Source organism: Buceros rhinoceros, unplaced genomic scaffold (assembly GCF_000710305.1).
Source record: "Buceros rhinoceros silvestris isolate BGI_N320 unplaced genomic scaffold, ASM71030v1 scaffold3320, whole genome shotgun sequence".
Lineage (NCBI taxonomy): Eukaryota > Metazoa > Chordata > Aves > Bucerotiformes > Bucerotidae > Buceros > Buceros rhinoceros.
This window is the reverse complement of record NW_010388904.1, coordinates 1-19046: the sequence shown is the minus strand read 5'-3', so window position 1 is coordinate 19046 and position 19046 is coordinate 1. Positions and strand designations below refer to the sequence as shown.

The following is a 19046-nucleotide window of genomic DNA, read 5'->3' as shown; positions in this document are numbered from 1 at the left end:
TCCTCGCCAGGGGAAGAATTTTACTTTCTCTGTCTGCAGCTGCAGAGTCTTCACTCCCACCTCGCTGCTGGGTGTCTGCCAAGAGCACTGACCCTGAACAAGACTGTTAAGAACTGTGGTTATCTAAGTCTTCTCTTCTTTGTTTTTCTTTTCCTCTTTCTTGGTTTGTGCATATATATATAGCGGTGTGGATTTATTGTTATTAAAAGCTTGTTTCAGTTTCCCGAACACAGACCGAGGTGTGAATTTCTTCTGTCCCCTTTAAACCCCTTCTGTCTCTAGCAAGACAAAAGGGATCATTAAGGAATTCGAGGAGTTGTTACCTTAGTCCCAAACACATCAGGAGCATTTACCAAATATACTGCTGGGCAGAGACAAGACCTAAGTCATTCAGGAAGAAGCCATCCAGTGCTGGCAAACCGCCACAGCTGCAAAACTCTTCAAATGGCCTATAGAAAAAAATCCCTCTGCATTCCCTACTCCTTTACTGATGCAGCTGAAATTTACTTTCCAAGTCCTCAGAAAAGAGTCCATCTCCATTCTAACAGTATCCTAAAAGGGCAGATGAGGAGGGATGTGCAAACACATCAGATTAAAATGAAATTCTACATGAAACAAAGCATGTGCAACAGACACACACACAGAGTCACAAAACCACACATACAACCTGTATTTGCCACTGCACATACATCTAACTAGTGATTTTTTCAAATACCCCATGACACTGTATGATAAACTGGACTGACAAAGAGGTCATCACTTAGAAATCAACATATTTCAAAGTATCCCTCAACTTCATCTTAAGCAAGGATCCCACTTCTCCCCTAGAGCTGAGGCTTCCATCACCTACTTGACATACAAAGATACTAGGCACACTCTAATCTGTTGTCTGCTAGTATGTCTCCCTGCCTCGGGAAACTATTAATAGTCTATTCAATTGGCTTTTCTACTTCTCCTGTAGCCTGAAACTTCAACAATACACCAACTGTATACGGATCGCATTCTAGAGGGATCTAGGACATTATCAGTTTTTCATTGTTCTAGTTCCCAAGTGACTCCACTCTAGCATGATCTACAAGATTTTGGCATTTCACCTCATCACAACAAGAAACTTTAGCTTAGGCTAGGATGCTCTTTTGAACAGTGAACCAAGGCTTCTATCAAGCTAAGTAGTCATACACATGGAAAATGATTTTTCCCTTAACAGGTGAACAGAGCTCTTGGATGGGTACGAACTTCTCACATGTTTGAAGAATAATTTACCTTCATTTTTAAACTCGTTATACTTAGTGTACCATTACTCTCATTGGTTTATACCATTATTTGGAGGGTACACTCTTGACCCTCACCCCACCCTATCGGTATTCTTTTCTGATATTTTAAAGAGCATTTGTACTAAAATTCTATAAACTTAATTACTTTGTCACCTTTCCTGTTCAGTTTTTAAAAAGTGTCACTTCTGTCTCATTTTAATTTGAAGAAAGTAAAAACAAATAGTCAACTGACTCCAGCTAGAGAGAAGAGCAAAAAACAAGGAAAGTATAAAGTTCCTAGAATGGGTCTGACGGGCATCTTACAGTAAAAATAGCATATTCCAATTTAACTCTGGGCCACTGTGAGGCAAACTGATTTCTGCTTTGCGGAACATAACTTTAAAATATTAATAAATATCAGAGGCAAATAAGCATGTTTAATTTTTCAGAGATTAAGCATTAACCAATTAAAATGCAACTGTAGTACTCATGCATATTGACACTATCACCACTCAAAACCCTCCCTACCTTGTACCCTTATCTCAACATCCCACCCTTCAAGCTTTTTGTTAAAAACCCGGTTTATATTGAACTTTAGCAATCTAATTTAACCTCTAAAGCCAGAAGAATATGAAACTTATTTCCCCTTAATTTTTACATACTTGAAATCTGTCAGAAGCAACTGTACCCTGCTCAAGGAAAAAAAATCCACTCCCTATTTTGATTCAGTTGACTTGCCCCAGTAGAGGGTAAAAGTGATGTATCAGTATGTCACAAAACTAACAGTGCATAAGTTCATCTAGATATCTCAAGTATTAATTTTACAAAGTCTTCTTTCCCCATCCCCAAGATATAAAGATCTTAATCCTTACTTCCCTTCTTATACCAAGCTTCTTTGACATGTTTATAAACTTTTCTCCCCTCAGTTAAGGAATCCAGGATAAAACACAACAGTCCTAATTCTTACAATGCTCACGATACCAAATAACTGCCAACACATTTGCCAAAAAATTACTACAGTGTAACAACTGCATGAAATCAGTAGCTTAAGTATCAGGGATTTTTATATATTTAAACCACAGATCTGAAGGGTCTAATTATGTTTCTAAAACATAGAAAAGTCACTAGGTTCACAGGTTGCTATGCTGGTATTCCCCCATCCACTATCACTAAGTTTGTTCAAAAAAGTATACGAGTGAAGGGCTGTGGACATAGTCTACCTGGACTTTAGTAAAGTCTTTGACACTGTTCCCACAGGATTCTCCTGGAGAAACTGGCTGCTCATGCCTCAGATGAGTGTGCTCTTTGCTACATAAAAAACTGCCTGGATGGCCAGGCCCAAAGAGTGGCAGTGAATGGAGTTCAGTCCAGTTGGTAGCTAGTCTCCAGTGGTGACCCCAGGGCTCAGTACTGGGGCCTTTTCTCTTAAACAACTTTATCAGTGATCTGGATGAGGGTATTGAGGGCATCCTCAGTAAGTTTGCAGACAACACCAAGTCAGGTGGGTGTGTCAATCTGTTTGAAGATCAGGAAGCTCTACAGAGGGATCTGGACAGGCTGGATCAATCAGCCAAGGCAAACAGTATGAGGTTCAGCAAAAAGGCCAAGTGCTAGGTCCTGTACTTGGGTCACAACAATTCCCTAATAAAATCTCTTTATTAGATAAACCTACTTATTTTCCATAATCATCCTTAAAGATTCACATAAGATTTATGAGAGAAATTAAAATTTTAGCACTTATTTCAGTCCAAAAGAACTCAGGAGAACCAAGCAACCCTGAAACATTCTAACATAGCCACTAGATTGAGAAGCCGGAATTCTCTCTACAGCTGTCCATGGATGCACAAAGCCTGAAGTTCACTATCTTATTCTTATACGCTTGACTATTTCCACAAAAGAATGGACTAATGTTTAGCAGAAGAAATAATACTTATTGCAATTGACAGTACAGATCTCTTGCTTGTCAGAGAGAAAAAGTACTCTCTTCTCCAAGTGATGCAAGCGGATTTTTCAAGCCTCATGACAAAATCTTCACACCTGCCTCACCTAGAAAATGCAGTGAGATCCTTTATCTCAACAGCTGTGCATTTTGCATTAGGTTACACAGGGAGCATTCCAACTGTTTCTGATGAGACATTTAGATAGGAATTTAAAGTCCTCTGTGGGCATATCTGCATTTAACATATGACAAATAACATTATATATAAACTTCACTTGTAATTTAATAGAGCTTGATTGTGTTTTCAAAGACATTTACTTCCATTTTCAAAAGCAAATATAAACAATAAAAATGATACTGAAAGTAACAGAAATATATTTGATTTGCCATGCTTTGCATTAATTAGGCAAGCAATATTTTTACTTTGCTGCTACCCTTGACGTGGATGCAAAAGTAGACTTCTAACCAAGATGACCTAAGGATATGAGATAAATGATGTATAGGTATTTTAAAAATACCTGTGTGATAATTCCAGTTTAAAGTGTTTGCACACGGCTAGATGTTCAATCTCCGCACACTCAAAAATACCAAAACACTGAAGTTTAATATTGCTAGAAAGAACTTACTTTTATTGTAGCAGGTTGCCAGTACACCTTTATCTGCAGGACTGGTACTGATGTGCCAAATTTCACCCACTTGATGAAGCAGAACATTTTTGTTTATAATGTTGTTTTCATCATCAAAATCTATGATGTGAATCTGGAAATACAATAAAAGAGAACATTAGGGTTTCAAATGTTTTCTTGTGGGTCTTAATTATACACAATGACTGCACAGAACAATTTAATGAGAATTTTATAACCAATATCCACTTTAATTAATTGTTATACTAACAATTTAGTATATCATTGGTTTCATGCAGCATACACTTTTTTCTAGAAAAACATAGGCAATTTTGCTCTTTAGAGGAATACCATGTTTATTCTTCCCAATTTTGCAACTTAAAGCCCGAAGGCAATTTTTCATTTTATGGCCAATAGTAAATAAGACACCCTTTTTGCGATTCACACTTTTTATAGCAATAAAGAGAAATAACACTGCCATCCTTAGTCTAAATGTCTGCACCAATTCTGCACCGAAATCAAATTCAAACATACCATGTAGAAAGAAGGGGAGAAAGGGAAAGGACTCTCATTTGAAACAAATACTGTAAACTCAGTAAGAAGCTTTCTGAAAGTTCACTTCAGCAATCACCTACCTGTGCCAATATATAAATCTGTAATCCCTTATATGCTGAGAAAATAAAACATTGAACTGAAAGAGGAACAAAACATTAGTATTTAAATATATAGACAAGATTTAAGACATACAGATAGATTTGCTTTTTGTGATTCTGATTTTTGTTTGCTGCAGGTTTTTGGGGGGATGTTTTGGGGTTTTTCTTGGGTTTTTGTGTTTGTTTTTTTTTAAGCAGTCTACAGTACTTTCATTTTTCCTCCCTATTTTTAGTTAGTTGTTTTTCTATAGCTGACTCAGAAATAGGAGAAACTGAGAAAGCTTCTAGCCTGGCACAACATACACAAGTAACTTTACTCATGGGACTAATTTCACTAAGCTTAACAGTGAACAAATAAATTTTAGAAGAGTCACAATTTTTAGAGAACTGTATCCTCATTAAAAATTCATTAGCAAAGTTGGCTGAAGAATGAATAGAAAAAACCAAGAGACATCCTATCATAATTCAGTAGACATAATTCAGTCGTTAACCACTGAATCACTGCAAAAATCTTAGCTACACAGTATTACAGCAAATTTTCTTAAATACAGAGGCTGCTCTATAGGTCTCAGCCTAAACTGGTAATATTACACACACTTTTTTAAAGGGCTGAATTTACACATTACCTTTTTCTCATCCAAACACTGTCATCATCAGCTTCTTGAAACCTCATCACCTGTATTATTCTTCCATTCTGCCATCCAAGGCAGTAATCAGCTGCAGAGGTGCTTAAATAAGTTGTCTTTTCAGACTTCATTTGTTGCCCTGAACCTAGAAATCTACCTAGGACTCAGGATTCTATTCATCTACCCCAACAACTGTATATCCATCTTCCTGTCCAACTTAGAGTGACCCTTCTGCCTTTCAATCTTCAGAATCTAACATCATTTACCTATTACTTCACTTTATTTTGGCTTTCTGTACATGCCCTCTCAGATCTCTTCCTAATTCAAGAGCTTCTGTCTATAACAAAAGCTCTTGCTCATTCCATCATTAAAGATAAGTTTTAACTTCAGCCCTTTTTTTGTTTTTCAATAAACATTTAAATATATCATCTCTTCAGTCTATGCTGCTCTTATCAGACAGTTTTTGATGCTCTGAAAAAACTTAGAACTCAAACTGTTGACAAGTCAAACAGCCACTTTACAAGCACAGAACTAAAAGGCAAAGATTAGCAACGTACTTGCAAGTCCAAGGTAAGACATTTTCATCATACTCATTGGCAAGAACAGGAATTTTTTTTTTTTATACACAGTAAAGTATCAGTAATCGGCTTTAGCATAACAGAAGGGGATCTTTCAATTTACTGAATTGTGTTTTTAACAGAGAAAGTGTGAAATACATGAGGATCTGTCATGGTTTAAAAACTAGAAGTTATTTTAGTTCAGATCTGCTAAATATGCTTGTTTTCAGCTATCTCAAGAAAAAAAAAAAAGGGGGGGCAACCTTCATTGGAGTCACTGGAGTCTCCCTCGGCAGCTCAAACCATGTCCCAGAAGGCAAACCACCAATCCCATTTACTACAGTCACACACATTCTCTACCCACACTAACCAGGTTAAGAGGGTCACTCAGCACATCAGCTAAGGGAGTCCTCTTCACCCCATCTGAAGCTTTCTGAAGGCACCGATAACCTAATTCTCCTCACTGTTACTGTTTCTGCTTCATGGGTAACTGGAAACAGCTGGAACATACAATTAACTGATTAAAGGTCTGGACAGAGACTCCTAGGAAATATGAAATGTAATTCTCATGCAAAAGTATTGTTTATACCCTTTTGAGTTGAAAAATGACATTTTTCACAACTATGCCAAACACAGTCTGTGAGAAAATGTACTGAAGAAAGAACGAACTGCAAAAGGTCCCCCAATGTTTTTCTGCTAAGGAACTTAAGCATGCTGGTTTGAACACTTGATACATTGTACTTATCATATGGAATAGTGACTTCACCAAGTATTAAGGACAAAAATTTTCATAGAAAATACAGTAGTACCAAATACTGTACTAGTGTGATGTCCAAGACCAATATTTGCAGAAAGAAATATTCACCTACAATTGTCTAACCAAACTGGGCAAACCTTCAGTACTGCAGGGTGTTTTCCTTCTGTTTTTGAACCATGATCTTTAACTTTTTCCAATGGAGAATAGAAATGAGCTTTACCATGGATTAGTTAGTGTGGCATATGGATACCATGGATGATGATAATGAAAATGGTAAGTGTAAGTAAGCTAGGTCCACACAGAGAACTTTCTCAACATGATTAGAGTGTAACAGTTAATGATGTGTAATCATAAGTCTTGTGGAGCACACCTCTTAGAAGTGATTGGTTTTATTACCAGTAATGAAACAAGTTACTAATCCACTCTAGTTACACTGGGAAAAATTCCCACTCAACACATGTATTGAGGAAAGAGTAGCAATATTTAAATGAGAATAAGTAACTACTCAGTTCACCTCAGAATCTGGAGACATTACTGATTGCTAAGGAAATTACTAACAAAGTAAGACTAAAGTTGACCAATTTCCACACAAAAGAGCTCTTTTTCTTCAATTATGCAATCTCCAATTGATTTTTCTGTCATCAAGCATTCATGGGCAGCAGAAACTGGAAAATTATTTTAGTTCGGCCAATGCCCTGCTTTGTGCCTATATAATGCTATGCAATAAAGTAAATCATGAAATAAAGTATCTTAGGTTCCAAAACAAGACTAAAAACAACTTGAAGAGTTCCAAGAACTAGAGACGAGAAAAGAATAAGTGTCATAGACATCCTATATGTTTTCAAAGCGTATCGTGAATACACCAGACCATATAAAAATGCATCAAATCATATAAAAATCAGGTTTAACTATTAAAGTACTGAAGAGAAACGTTTCACAACTACACTGTGTAGAACAGTGCAAAGAGAAACTACTTAATTTCCAGCGAGTTACGAGGACCAAATGCCAAGTACTACACACTGTTTGTATCTCAAACACTGATAGAACATAAAGTCTTAATGATTTTCTTTTGCTTTGAAATACCAGTATTAATAGGAAAATATTTTCAACAGATCTCCTATGAATGCTTAATCGCTTCAGACAGCAATAAACCTCAGAGGCAGAAGTTACCACACCAGCTGTATAACTACCACGCTTTCATTTGCACTATACCTGTTCATGACTAGAAGGAAACAAATACTCTGCACATGATGGCACTGCCTAAGAAACCTCTTACTGTGCAGTACTTGGTCAAGCACTAGAGGCTGCAAGCCAGCTTGTGAGTTAGGTAACTAAAAAAGTTTGGTAAATCTAGAAAACCTACTGCTGAATTAAGCAATGACGACTTGAAGCCTAGGGCATTTCTTGGGGATTAGCAACTAGCTGAGAGGAGCTGATGGCCTGAGGCACAGCTAAAGGCCAAAAATCCCCAAACATTTGTTTATACTCTAGGAAGTGTCCTGCATTTCTAGTATTAATGTTATTCATTGGAGAAAGAAAGGCATCCTCAATAAAGTAGAAATGTGAGTAAATATTTCTAAAATATGTAGTAAATGCCCAATCAACTTATATGAATCAGAACATTTAGATCATTGAAGATGTGCTGGATATCAACTGATCAGTGAGAATCACTCTCCAACTATAATTTATCATCAGGATTTCATTAGCTGATTCAAGTAAAAAACCAATACATGTATAAATGACAGTAGACAATCACATTATAACCACGTCTGAAGAACATCTGAGACAGCACAATCAAAAACATTATTTGTGTATTGAGTTTTGTCTGTCACTTCTTTTGTTACTGGTCTCACAAGTATTACAAGAAATAAAGTGAATATTCCTTCCCATTTATGCCTTCGAATATTTTTATCTCGAGCCTCATCCTGTATTATTATTGACTAAGAAACTCGAAACCTCACTGGGAATTGACAACTCACATCTCCCAGAGCTATGGTTCTGAGTTCAGTTTCTGCAGTCTATCACAGACCAGTTGAGTTTGTGACAGAACCCGTTCTAGGGGCTTCTGTGGTGGATATTATCCTTGGCTAACATCCAGACTCCCACCCAATCACTTGCTCCCCCCAAGCAGTACAGGAAGAGAAAGTGGGAAGAACAGGAATGAGAGGGGTCACAGGCCAAGCTAAAGACAGGGAGATCACTTACCAGTTACTGTTGCAGGCAAAGCAGACTTGACTTGGGTAAATTAATTTACCAATTAAAATAAAAATGCAATTACTAATCTGCATAGTGGGAAAGTAAAAGACGAACCTTAAACTAGCACCGTCTCTGCCCAGTTTCCCAGGCTTAACTTCACTCCAGACTCCTCTAACCCTGTCCAAGCAGTGCAGGGGTGTGTGAGATAATGATATGGTACGTATGGTCAGTACATAGCATTTTGTCTCTGATGCCCTTCCCATCTCACTCTTTTCTTCCACTCCAAAGTGAGATCTTCAAGGGCCACAGCTCCTTCAGGAACATCCACCTGCTCCACTGCATGTGCTCCACAGGCTGCAGAGAATACCTGCCCCACTGTGGAGATTCTTCTGTTTCTCCTGACCTTGGTCTTACCTCTGTCATTTCCATCACTGTTTCTCAGTCTTTGTTCCCTCCTCCTCTTTCCATCCAGTATTTTCTCTCCTTTCTCTAACATTTTCACAGAGGTGCCACCTGGCTGACTGGCTCAGCTGTGTCCTGTGGCAGGTTCATTGGAACCAGCCATGTCTGGCACAGACAACCCCTGGCCTCTTCTCAGAGGCCACCACAACAGCCTCTCTGCTACCAAAGCCCTGCCACCTGGACACAGTATAACTCTCTAATTCTTCTGGCTCCAAGATCTTCTTTCAGTATGAAGGCATTTACTGAAATTGAGTTACAAAAACTAAAATTGTTGTACAATTAGAAGTTTTGTACTCTTAACTGCAGAAGAAACAGACCAATAGAAACTGAGCTATGAAAGTCACTCAAAGTTTAAATTGCTGTTAAATTTGTGATCAGAAAGTTGATTACCGGTAATTAATAATGAAAAATCCACTTTATGAAGCTTCACATACACAGAACTGTGCATGTACTAGCAGCCCCATCACAGGTAATCGAGGCTTAAAAGACTTTGTTTACTTTGAATCTCTTCTGTGGTTTAAAGATAGTTCCAGAGAATCTCTAGGTTTAAATTAAGAAAAATACATACCAGTTCCTTTAGTGAAACAAGGAGATTTAGTCACACAAATTAAGAGAGTAATTTAATTCAAGAAAATACACACAGCTTTCATTCACCTACCTTTCTGACCAATACCTTCACATCTACTCACAAAGTTTAACTTGACTATCCCTAATGTTCAAATCCAACAGTAGGGAGAAAGGAAGAGGAATGATATTAGAACAATGTTAAAAAAGGAGGCAAAAATACATCTGACATTTGACAGAAGAATTACCTGATTATCATATCTGAGAGACTGTGTTCCAACCAAAAATCTTATTGCATCCGTTTCTGCTGTCTGAGGTGTTAAAGCTCGTGCCTAGTGAAGAAGAAAGCCATTAGAAAAGTCCAATTAATATGATTCATTAATATCAGCAAAAATCTTGAAGCTTACATCTCAATTGTCATTTTAAGCACTACATTCTTGCAATCTGCTGACTTTCTTGCCCTTCCTGTCTATTTTGGTTAATACATTTTTGTGCAGTTTCTCACATTTGTGAGGTGCATTTCATCCCTCACAAATGTGAGGAACACATAGGCGCTAAATACATTATCTGCCCTTCATTTTAACAATGATAATTTTCAGTATGATATCAGCTCTTCCAAACTAATTCTCCTTTATCAGCTGAAAAAACTCTATAACAGTGGACAACTCTTAAAACCATTAACTACACTATCCAAAAAAGAGACTGCTCTCACAGAAGTTTTCCAGCCTTTCAAGACTGAAGACAACTGCATAAAAACAAATCTGTCTTTTCACCATTAAGTACCAAGTTTAGAAGAAAGTTAAAAAACTAATCCCTTTTCCATGCCATGCCACTAGAGACATGCATTCTCTGAATGATAGGAGAAATTGTTATTTACCTAACAAAATTTTGTCATAAACTTATTTTTTCATATTATTGCTCATGAGCAATAAGACAAGGCTAGAGCCCTTGCCTTGCTTCTTCAGCTTGCACCAGTCTTGAAAGAAGCAAAACAAAACAGTTAAGGGCCATGGGAGATATTGAGAAATAAAGTATAGCTTGAACAAAACCCACAATTGCTATTTTGTACTAGTCATTAGTAGGGACTCTTAGCTAATTTTGAGTAAATGGGAGGTAAACTTACACTCAGAGGCACTTTTAACAACTGTTAGGAAACTGTGAGGAATATACAATACTTCCCGATGCAAATTATACCCTAATAATATTGTTCAATATGATTTTTTTCAAAACAAAAAAACTTCGCAAATCACATCCTATTTGTCATATAATAGTTGTGACCTTTGGACACTATAGCTTGTATTGCAAACAAATACTTCAGAAGGATTCAGGTAACTATTGAATGGCCCTTCTTACTGCCACGTCATTATGTAGCTAGCTAATAATTACATTCTGGATTGAGGAACATTTTGCTTCAATATAGCTCTATTTGAATCTTATTTTTAAATCAGTATCAGGAATATGCCTAGAAGCTTGCAAGGGAATATTTTAAATACAAAATATCACAATTTAAAACAATTTAATTCTAGAACAGCAACTTGAAGAGATTTGAGTTTTCTTAAATAAGGCAAAGCAACCCAAGCCTTTGCCTGGCAGTAACAACCAGAACCAACTCATTTTTCAGAATAAGCTCCGAACTCCTACAGACCAGATACTTCTTATCCTGCATCTGAAATGTGCAATTTCAACAATGTAATATTTGTGAAGATTGAGCATAAAAATGCAGTGAGCTTAGTAAATATAGCCTAGTAGCGTAACAGTTACATGGGGAAAAAAAAGCATCAGAGAACATGATTCAGTGAGTAGTTTGTGTTTGAAACATATTCAAATGCGGATCAGAGATCAGTGTGAACCTTTACAGATTTCTTCATACTCTCCTATTTATGCAGCACTTGCCTACAAGCCTAGACAGTGTTTCTGACTGACAGAAACAACTAAAGTTCACCAAGAATATTTCAGAAAAGCTTTTATTTTTGTCTTGAACAGAATTTACATTTGCAGATCCTTGGCAACAGCTCCTTTTCGTTTCAGATTTGCCTTCAATTACTTTGAAGAAAACACTAGGAATAAGCCACCGGCTATGTATCTCTTTCAATCAAGCAAGCTTCTGTTGTTTTGGTAAGTCAAACTGAAGAGAACTTCAGGATCTTCAATAAAATGAAGAAATAAAGGGGGGTTTCACACCTCTTAAAGCCTTTTGAGTAGGTCTTAGTACGCTGCTTTCAAAAATGAATCAGGTTAGACACAAAGTAGCCAAAATACAGTTAGGTGCCTACATCGTAAGATTTACATCATCGGTTTCTCTTCCCTTTAAAATTATTTCCTGTTTCACAGGGTAGGTTGGAATCAAAGGACAGAGAATAACTAAACACATTTCACAAGAAACACACTATTGTTTATTCTCTGTCATAAGACTAAACATCCATGAGACACAAGGTTCAAACTCAAATGTTCATAAATCAGAATGATCCGATTTATAACAGAAACAACAGTACAGACTTTCAGTTGTCTCCTGTGCAAAGATATGTCTAATTTTGTCTACTCCAAGTTACTTTTAGAGGAGTTCTTTCAACAGATGAAGACACTGAGTAACTCTTCAATAAACAACATAACTGAATTTGGAATTCTGTCAAAATCAAGAACAGTGCCTTAATTTTGTCATCTTGCACCGTAGCCTGTTAGGGCAGGTTGCAAATAACATTTCACAAAAGCATCCTGCCTCATGACTGCAGCTACCAGATAGAAAAAAAATAAAAAACATAGTATAATGAATTTTGATTAATCTAAAGCAATAGAGCTTACTATTTGTCTAAAAACTCAGCATCCACAAAACACTAAACTGCCTAACTTGAAAAGTTTACTACCTAGGTTATTCAAGTATTATTTATTAAGAAAATTGCTGTGACATAGAAAATACACAGAACACATGTCTGAAAGGTACAAGTGGTGAAAAAATAAGTTGTCCTTACACATGGTCACAGCAAAGCCCCATGTAATGGATGCTTCTAGTCAATGCAACACCATATGTAAATTAGATTAATTTTTAAAGGCAGCCTAAGACTAGGAAAAAAATATTAGTAAGCAAAGATTAAAACATTAGGAATCAAAGAATCTCTTGGTTACATGTCCAAATTTCAGATTCATCAACAGCTGAGGTAATGAGGAAAAATGTATCATTTAAAGCAGGTAGTTTTGTAAAACAGTGGTGATACAGAGGCAATTTGACTGTGATTGATGTGGTAATCGAATATTTTAACAGTATAGAAGGAAGATTATAAATACATAGTCAAAATTCCACTTTAGCTAACACAAAGAAAATACTGCCTTTGGAAGCCAAACACTAAAGATGTCTCAATGCCACACGAGTCTGCCAAGGAATCCTTAAGAACAACCCCTTCTTAGAGGCTTGTCAAAGTCTATGTATTTATTCTGCATAATAGTCTATAGCTTCCTCAGTTCTCATTTATTCTACTAAATGAGGGGTAGCACAAAAATCACAGAACAGAAAACCAAAGGAATGCAGCAACTATCAATTCATCCCAACTTTTTTTTTCAGGAAAAAAATTAAAGCTCTGGACGTGACAACAGATGCTGAGCAACTGCTGAAGGGATGCAGGAAACAGCATCACCAAAGGGATTCCTGACTAGTACTCTGTACATCACAGGACTGGACACTTACCACACTGAATCTTTCCAGTTGACAAAATCAGTTCGGAGAAAAGCTAAGGTTGAGGTAGAAGGACAGGTAAAAATATCTTAGGGCTCCTTTGTAAGGAATATTGCATGTACTCAAATACATAAACATACTTAATGTGTTAATGAGAAATACTAGATTCCACCTGGCATGTTCAAAAGAGACTTCTTTTTCTAAAAATGAGCATGATGCCCTGCTATAGTGCAGTTAAAACTCGAATACTCTTTTTTAACTAAAACAAGGTATGAAATCACACTTTAATAAGAAGACAAAAATGAATAGTCTATAGCAACAGTCACAATGAAGTTCAATATGGATCAAGGAGACAAAATCTAGTCAAGCAAACATAAACCAGTATTTTCATTTACTGTATCCTGAAGTACTTCACAAAGCCATGAATTACTTATCTAGAGAGGAATAACCATACACATGCAAAAGTAAAAATTAAAAAAGCATTCACAATGCATAATCTGTTCACAAGATAGTAGTGCTGCCAAGCTTTTAGTATCAGAACCGCAAATTCTGCGGGAACACTGAACACGCTCTACTTCTACCACTGCAAAAAGAAAGTAAAACTACTATCATAGCAAAGACCACCACCATCTTGGAGGAATAGAGATCAAAAAGAGAATATTCATATTACATTTAATACAATCAAACAATATATGTGTTGCAGAAATTAGTTTCAAAGTTATACAATCAATCTGTACTAACAAGCAGTGAACTTGCAACACAAAATGCAAAGGATGCAGCATTTGGCTTGCAGTGTCTAAATTTCAGTTTAAAGTTATGTGACCATCTGCTCATGCCGAAAACTAGAAATCGTAAACTACTGCTTTGAGGGGTGGGTGGGTGGAAGAGGAATGACACAGGGCAGGATGACACAAGGGAACAACTGGCTTTGCTGATACCTCATTCCAGAGGCAATGTACAAGTTCCCCACCTTCTCAGAGAAGCCCCAGGTTGCTAATGTCATTAATATTACTTTTGCCTTCTAGCATGATTTAAATTTTCAAGAAGGTACACTTTGATTTTTACTGAGTTAGGACAGCCTTGTTTGTCCCACCACAGCAGGAGACCCTCTATCACTGACTGTAATAAGCTGCAGTGACTATCAGCAAAGAGGCTGGCAGCACACATGCCCAGATGACCTTCAGTGCTCTCAGACAGCTGTTTCCTCCAAATCTTTCATGGCACAAGAATTCCCACTGCTGACATATTTAGTGCACTGACCCTATTCCAAAGGTTGACAGATTCTGTAAGTGTTCCCAGCAACAAAAGGAACCCTCACACAAAGCCTTGCACAGTGCAATCATACTTAGAAATCCCATTCATTTATCATGAACTACCTTTTAATAGTCCCTTAAAGTTCACATAAGCACATCCTCATATTGCCATTAGTCTGTACCGTACCTAATACTAGCAAGACCCTGTTAATTGCTCAAGTGTTCCAAAATAAAGTTTCCCCAGATCTACTTCATGCATTATGAAAATCTTTGAGAGATTCACTAACCACCTTTTTTCTCTCTAGTAAAACTTTAAACTGTACAGCATGTTGGACTGAAGTTCCACAAAAGTCCTTTCAACCAAAATGCTGGCCTCAGGAAGGGCCCTGAAGAGAGAGGCATACAGGACAAAAGTGAGAATAGACACTCAGCCCAAATTAAAATATACAGGATTGGCACTCTGGAGGCAAGTAATCTTAGGAAAGAAAGAGGACTGATCAAAAAGTAGGAATTTCACCACGAGATTTTCCTGCAGTTTCTTGGACTGATTCAATTTTCAAAATAAATCCTCCAAAGACAGCTCTAAAGCTGTATCAAAATTATTATCTACATTGTTTAGACTATACTCTCTCACACCATGAGACACCACAAAAGCTCTCCTAGAGGGGAGACCATTACTGCCTACAGGAGCAATAGGCTCCACAGCTGCCCCCCTCCCATACTGGGAACAGATGAGCCTGAAAGGCTGCTCCAGTTTCCCTGGATACTGCACAAGTGATACACTTCTTCCTAAAAAGTTCCCTTTCTCCTCTCCTTCTAATAAATCTACACTTGCCTTCTACTCTATCAAAGGTTGGTAAGTTGAACTATTCTCAATACATACTGATATTATACATATACACACACACTACATGAGACCTGTGATCAGTCTATTTTGGTTGATCTTTTGCAGTGCTTTAAGATTCTTATTTTAGGAAGTCACATTTGGCTTTAGGGAAATTTTCACCTTACTCTTGCAAACAGGCAAGAAAGTTCTAAAAACCAATAGTCTGTGTTCACATTGATAGAAACCCATTAACAACTAACTGACAATATAATATGGGCCAAGTATTGCTTATTCAAGAAGCACAACAGGACCACAATGCAGCACACAAGCTCTGACAAAGCGTTAGTGCATTTTTAAGCCTCCTTCAGTCAGATCCCATCTCAGGTGCAGTTGGAGTCACCCTTGTCTAGTACAGCTCCGTAGTCAGCCAGCAGGCTTTCTACTGTCCTTTCCTCCTGCTTGTTATGCTTCTTCCTTGCAAGCCCATGTACCTTTGACATGTGACATGCAGCAGGAGTATCTGGCATGCTGAAATTCAGCTCAGTACTGTGGTATCCCCAAAATCCACTAAACGTGCCAAACAAGTGCACCATAATTATCACATTCTGGCACAAGCAATGTTCCTCCTCCCTCCCGCAGTGATGCTGGCTAGCTTCTGAACGCTTTTAAACAAGCAAGATGTAAATATAGTGATACCCCCCAGGACCCCATATACCATATTCTCATAATTCAGGGTATTGGTGAAGTCCACCAAGGCTCCTTTTAGAACAACCACCTTTCAGTATATAAATGTTCTGCAGCTACTGCTGTTGCCCTGTATTCTTCATCATCATGACCCATAGTCACATCACTCAGTCCTCATTTCGAGCAGCATCTCACATTTTCACTCACCACCCACTCTGCAATTTTCTCATTTTCACTCCAGTTGGATGAGCAGAGCAATGGTGGTGGGATATTGTCTTTAAAAAAATACACAAACCAAAACACACACTCTAAAATTCACACATAATTTCTATGTTTGTACAATGTTCATATAGCCCACAGACACACTGAAGAGACCAAAACCCCACCTTGGGAAACCACATTGTTGGGATTACCTGAAAACAGCACAAGCAGCAAGAGTTGCAGCCATCTAGTAAAATGGCGAACTAATTAGGTCAAAATTTTATGACCTATTTTAATCTTGTTTTGATGTTAGATGTTCAGTTCCCCCTCCATCAACCCAGGAGAAAAACCAAACTGAAGCTCTTCCTCACTGTTACATGGTAAAACTTTCTGCATGGCATTTACACATGCTAAATAATTATACATGGTTGTATAAGGGCTCAGGACTTATATCTCTAACTTCCATTCTCATGGGTCAGAACTGTGAGTGATGCACTTCTAAGTAAGATTCTCCTATTCCACCAAGCTTTTTTTGATAAAAATTGGATTCAAAAAAAGAACAATCTCCATTTGTTCATTATTCTAAGTTACTTCACTTATGCCAATACATCAAAACACATTTTGCACATAAAAATGAAAGAAATTGTGTAGCAATAATTTGAAGTTAGTTGATGGAAAGCTCATATCTCCCAGATAGCTATATGTTCCTATAAACCTGTCCACATTGGATCAGATGAAAGGCAAATCTGTACAGCTACATCTTCTCCAGCAGTGGCCAAAGACAAATTCTTATCGACTGCTGGAGCCACAGGTAGCTTCTTCATCTGCAATCCCTCATGTAGCTTCTACATGTCATGGGTTTGTGACACACAGTTTTTACTTGTAACAAGAGTAGAAGATCCCTCCCTCATTTCAAATCTCAACTTTGAATAACTTCTGTCATAAAGCTGAAGTAAAGACTGAAAAGAGAAAAAAAAACAAAAAAACCAAAAACCCAACCACAAACCAAAACCCAAACATAAGAAACAACAACATTCTTCAGACAGGGCTGAACAATTCATCTGAAGAGTCAGTCATAATGCTTCTGACGCTGGAAAGAAGCAGTAGTTGTGATGGTGCTGCAGCTAGCCATTATTGACTGGCAAGACAGAAGAAACCAGGGTTAAAAAGTATAATAAACTTTCTTATTAGGCCTGGAGATGTAAGTCGGAAAAACCAGGCCAGTTTTAGCAACAGAGCCTTTTTCAGAGAGCACAGAGACGTAATTTGTTTTAAAGCCACACCAGCAGTTAACGCAGATCAGAAACAGAAGCTTCATCTCAATGTTCCTTTTCCAACTTAGCCATAAACCACCTTCCCTTTCTCCACCTTCTCTCTAAATTATATGTATTAACTGTAATTCCCTTTGATTACAGACACTTTCTTAGCCCTTTTGCTTTATCCTGCTGACAGGTAGCCCTGTTCACTTCTGCAAAGTATGTAAGAGGTCTGTAGGAGATGTATGATTCAGGGTGGTGGGGAGCACAGGTCTGGGGAGGTCCTAGACAACACACAGGCTAGCTTTCCAAACCTTCTGGAAGACTTAGTATATATCACCTACTAGAAAAAAAAAGATACAGATTTTATTAAGTACAGGCTACATATTCTATCCTGAAAAAGATATTGTATAAGTTTAATTAATTTTGAAGTACAAATTACAGCCATCTCTAGCCAATCACAAAATGTTCGCCTATTATCAGTCTTCAGTAGATACAACATTTAGTACACACTACCTCCTATACAAGAGGAAAATGAAACAAATACACAATTTGCTAAGGAGATCTATTAGCACACACGGGATCACAGAGCACACAACTCAGTAGCCAGGACATCCAAATCTGCTACAAAGAACCTTCATATATTACTTTCCACAAGCACTTTCATAAAGGTGCACATGTACATACTTATATTACTACAGCTACTGTACAACCAAAACATTGCTCTCTAAGCTACAAAAGAAACACAGCACTTCCTATTACTGCTATAAGGGCAACAATGATAGACCAGATGTTGCCAAAGATAATGTAACAACAGCCGAGTAATACCCTTACTGTGGGAAAGAATCATAAATCAGGGTCCCTCTAACCCATCCAGCTACTGAGCTGTTTATGTTCCTAGATCTTGCAGAAACTGTAATAAGCATGAGACCTGTGTTCCTCTTTGAAGATATCAGTAAGTTTAACAGCCCCATTTCTGTATAGCTAACACTAGTATGACGAGCAGTTTTGTCCTATGGGACAAACGCACAGACATGGAACCCCCAACAAGAGATCCCACAAACAGCTAAAACTAATATCTGCAGCTTATCAGAAACATTTTTTCATGTCCTGTCCTCACAAGATTTTTTCCTTTTTTTCTTTTTTAATTTCAGAAAAGGAAAAGATAACTACAAGAACCTCTTTGACACTGCCAGAATTTTCCTACCACGCCAGAGCCAAAGACTTCTCCAGGGGGTGGACCAAGGACTGGTGACAGTGAGGCTGCACACGACCACGAAGGAAACAACCCCCATCCTCGGCCCCCTGCACCCATACTGGTGCACCTGCCCTACCCTGGAGACAGCAAGTTTCAGAGCAGGGATCAGCTCCTGCCCCTCTAAAAACTCAGCGCAACGGGCAAGTACCAAGAGCCACCAAAAGCCAGCGGTGCCGGAGCGAACGCCGGTCTCCCCTCGAAGGGCCCCACAGCCCACGCCAGCCCCACTAGACATAGCCAGCGCCCCAACCACGACCTTCTCGGAGAGGGAATA

At 37.9% G+C, this 19046-nt stretch overlaps 1 protein-coding gene across 1 annotated transcript in view; it reads right to left on the bottom strand.

Annotated features, from left to right (window-relative positions):
• TSSC1 (tumor suppressing subtransferable candidate 1) overlaps positions 1-19007 on the bottom strand; it is a gene marked incomplete at its 3' end in the record, with an annotated part of 53610 nt that extends 34603 nt beyond the window's left edge. The window contains exons 1-3 of the mRNA XM_010131960.1: positions 18849-19007; positions 9879-9962; positions 3819-3951 (exon numbers count right to left, since the gene is read on the bottom strand). Coding sequence (XP_010130262.1) covers positions 3819-3951; positions 9879-9962; positions 18849-19007 — 376 coding nt within the window. The remainder of the gene's footprint in view (positions 1-3818; positions 3952-9878; positions 9963-18848) is intronic.
• Positions 19008-19046: the final 39 nt, after the last annotated feature.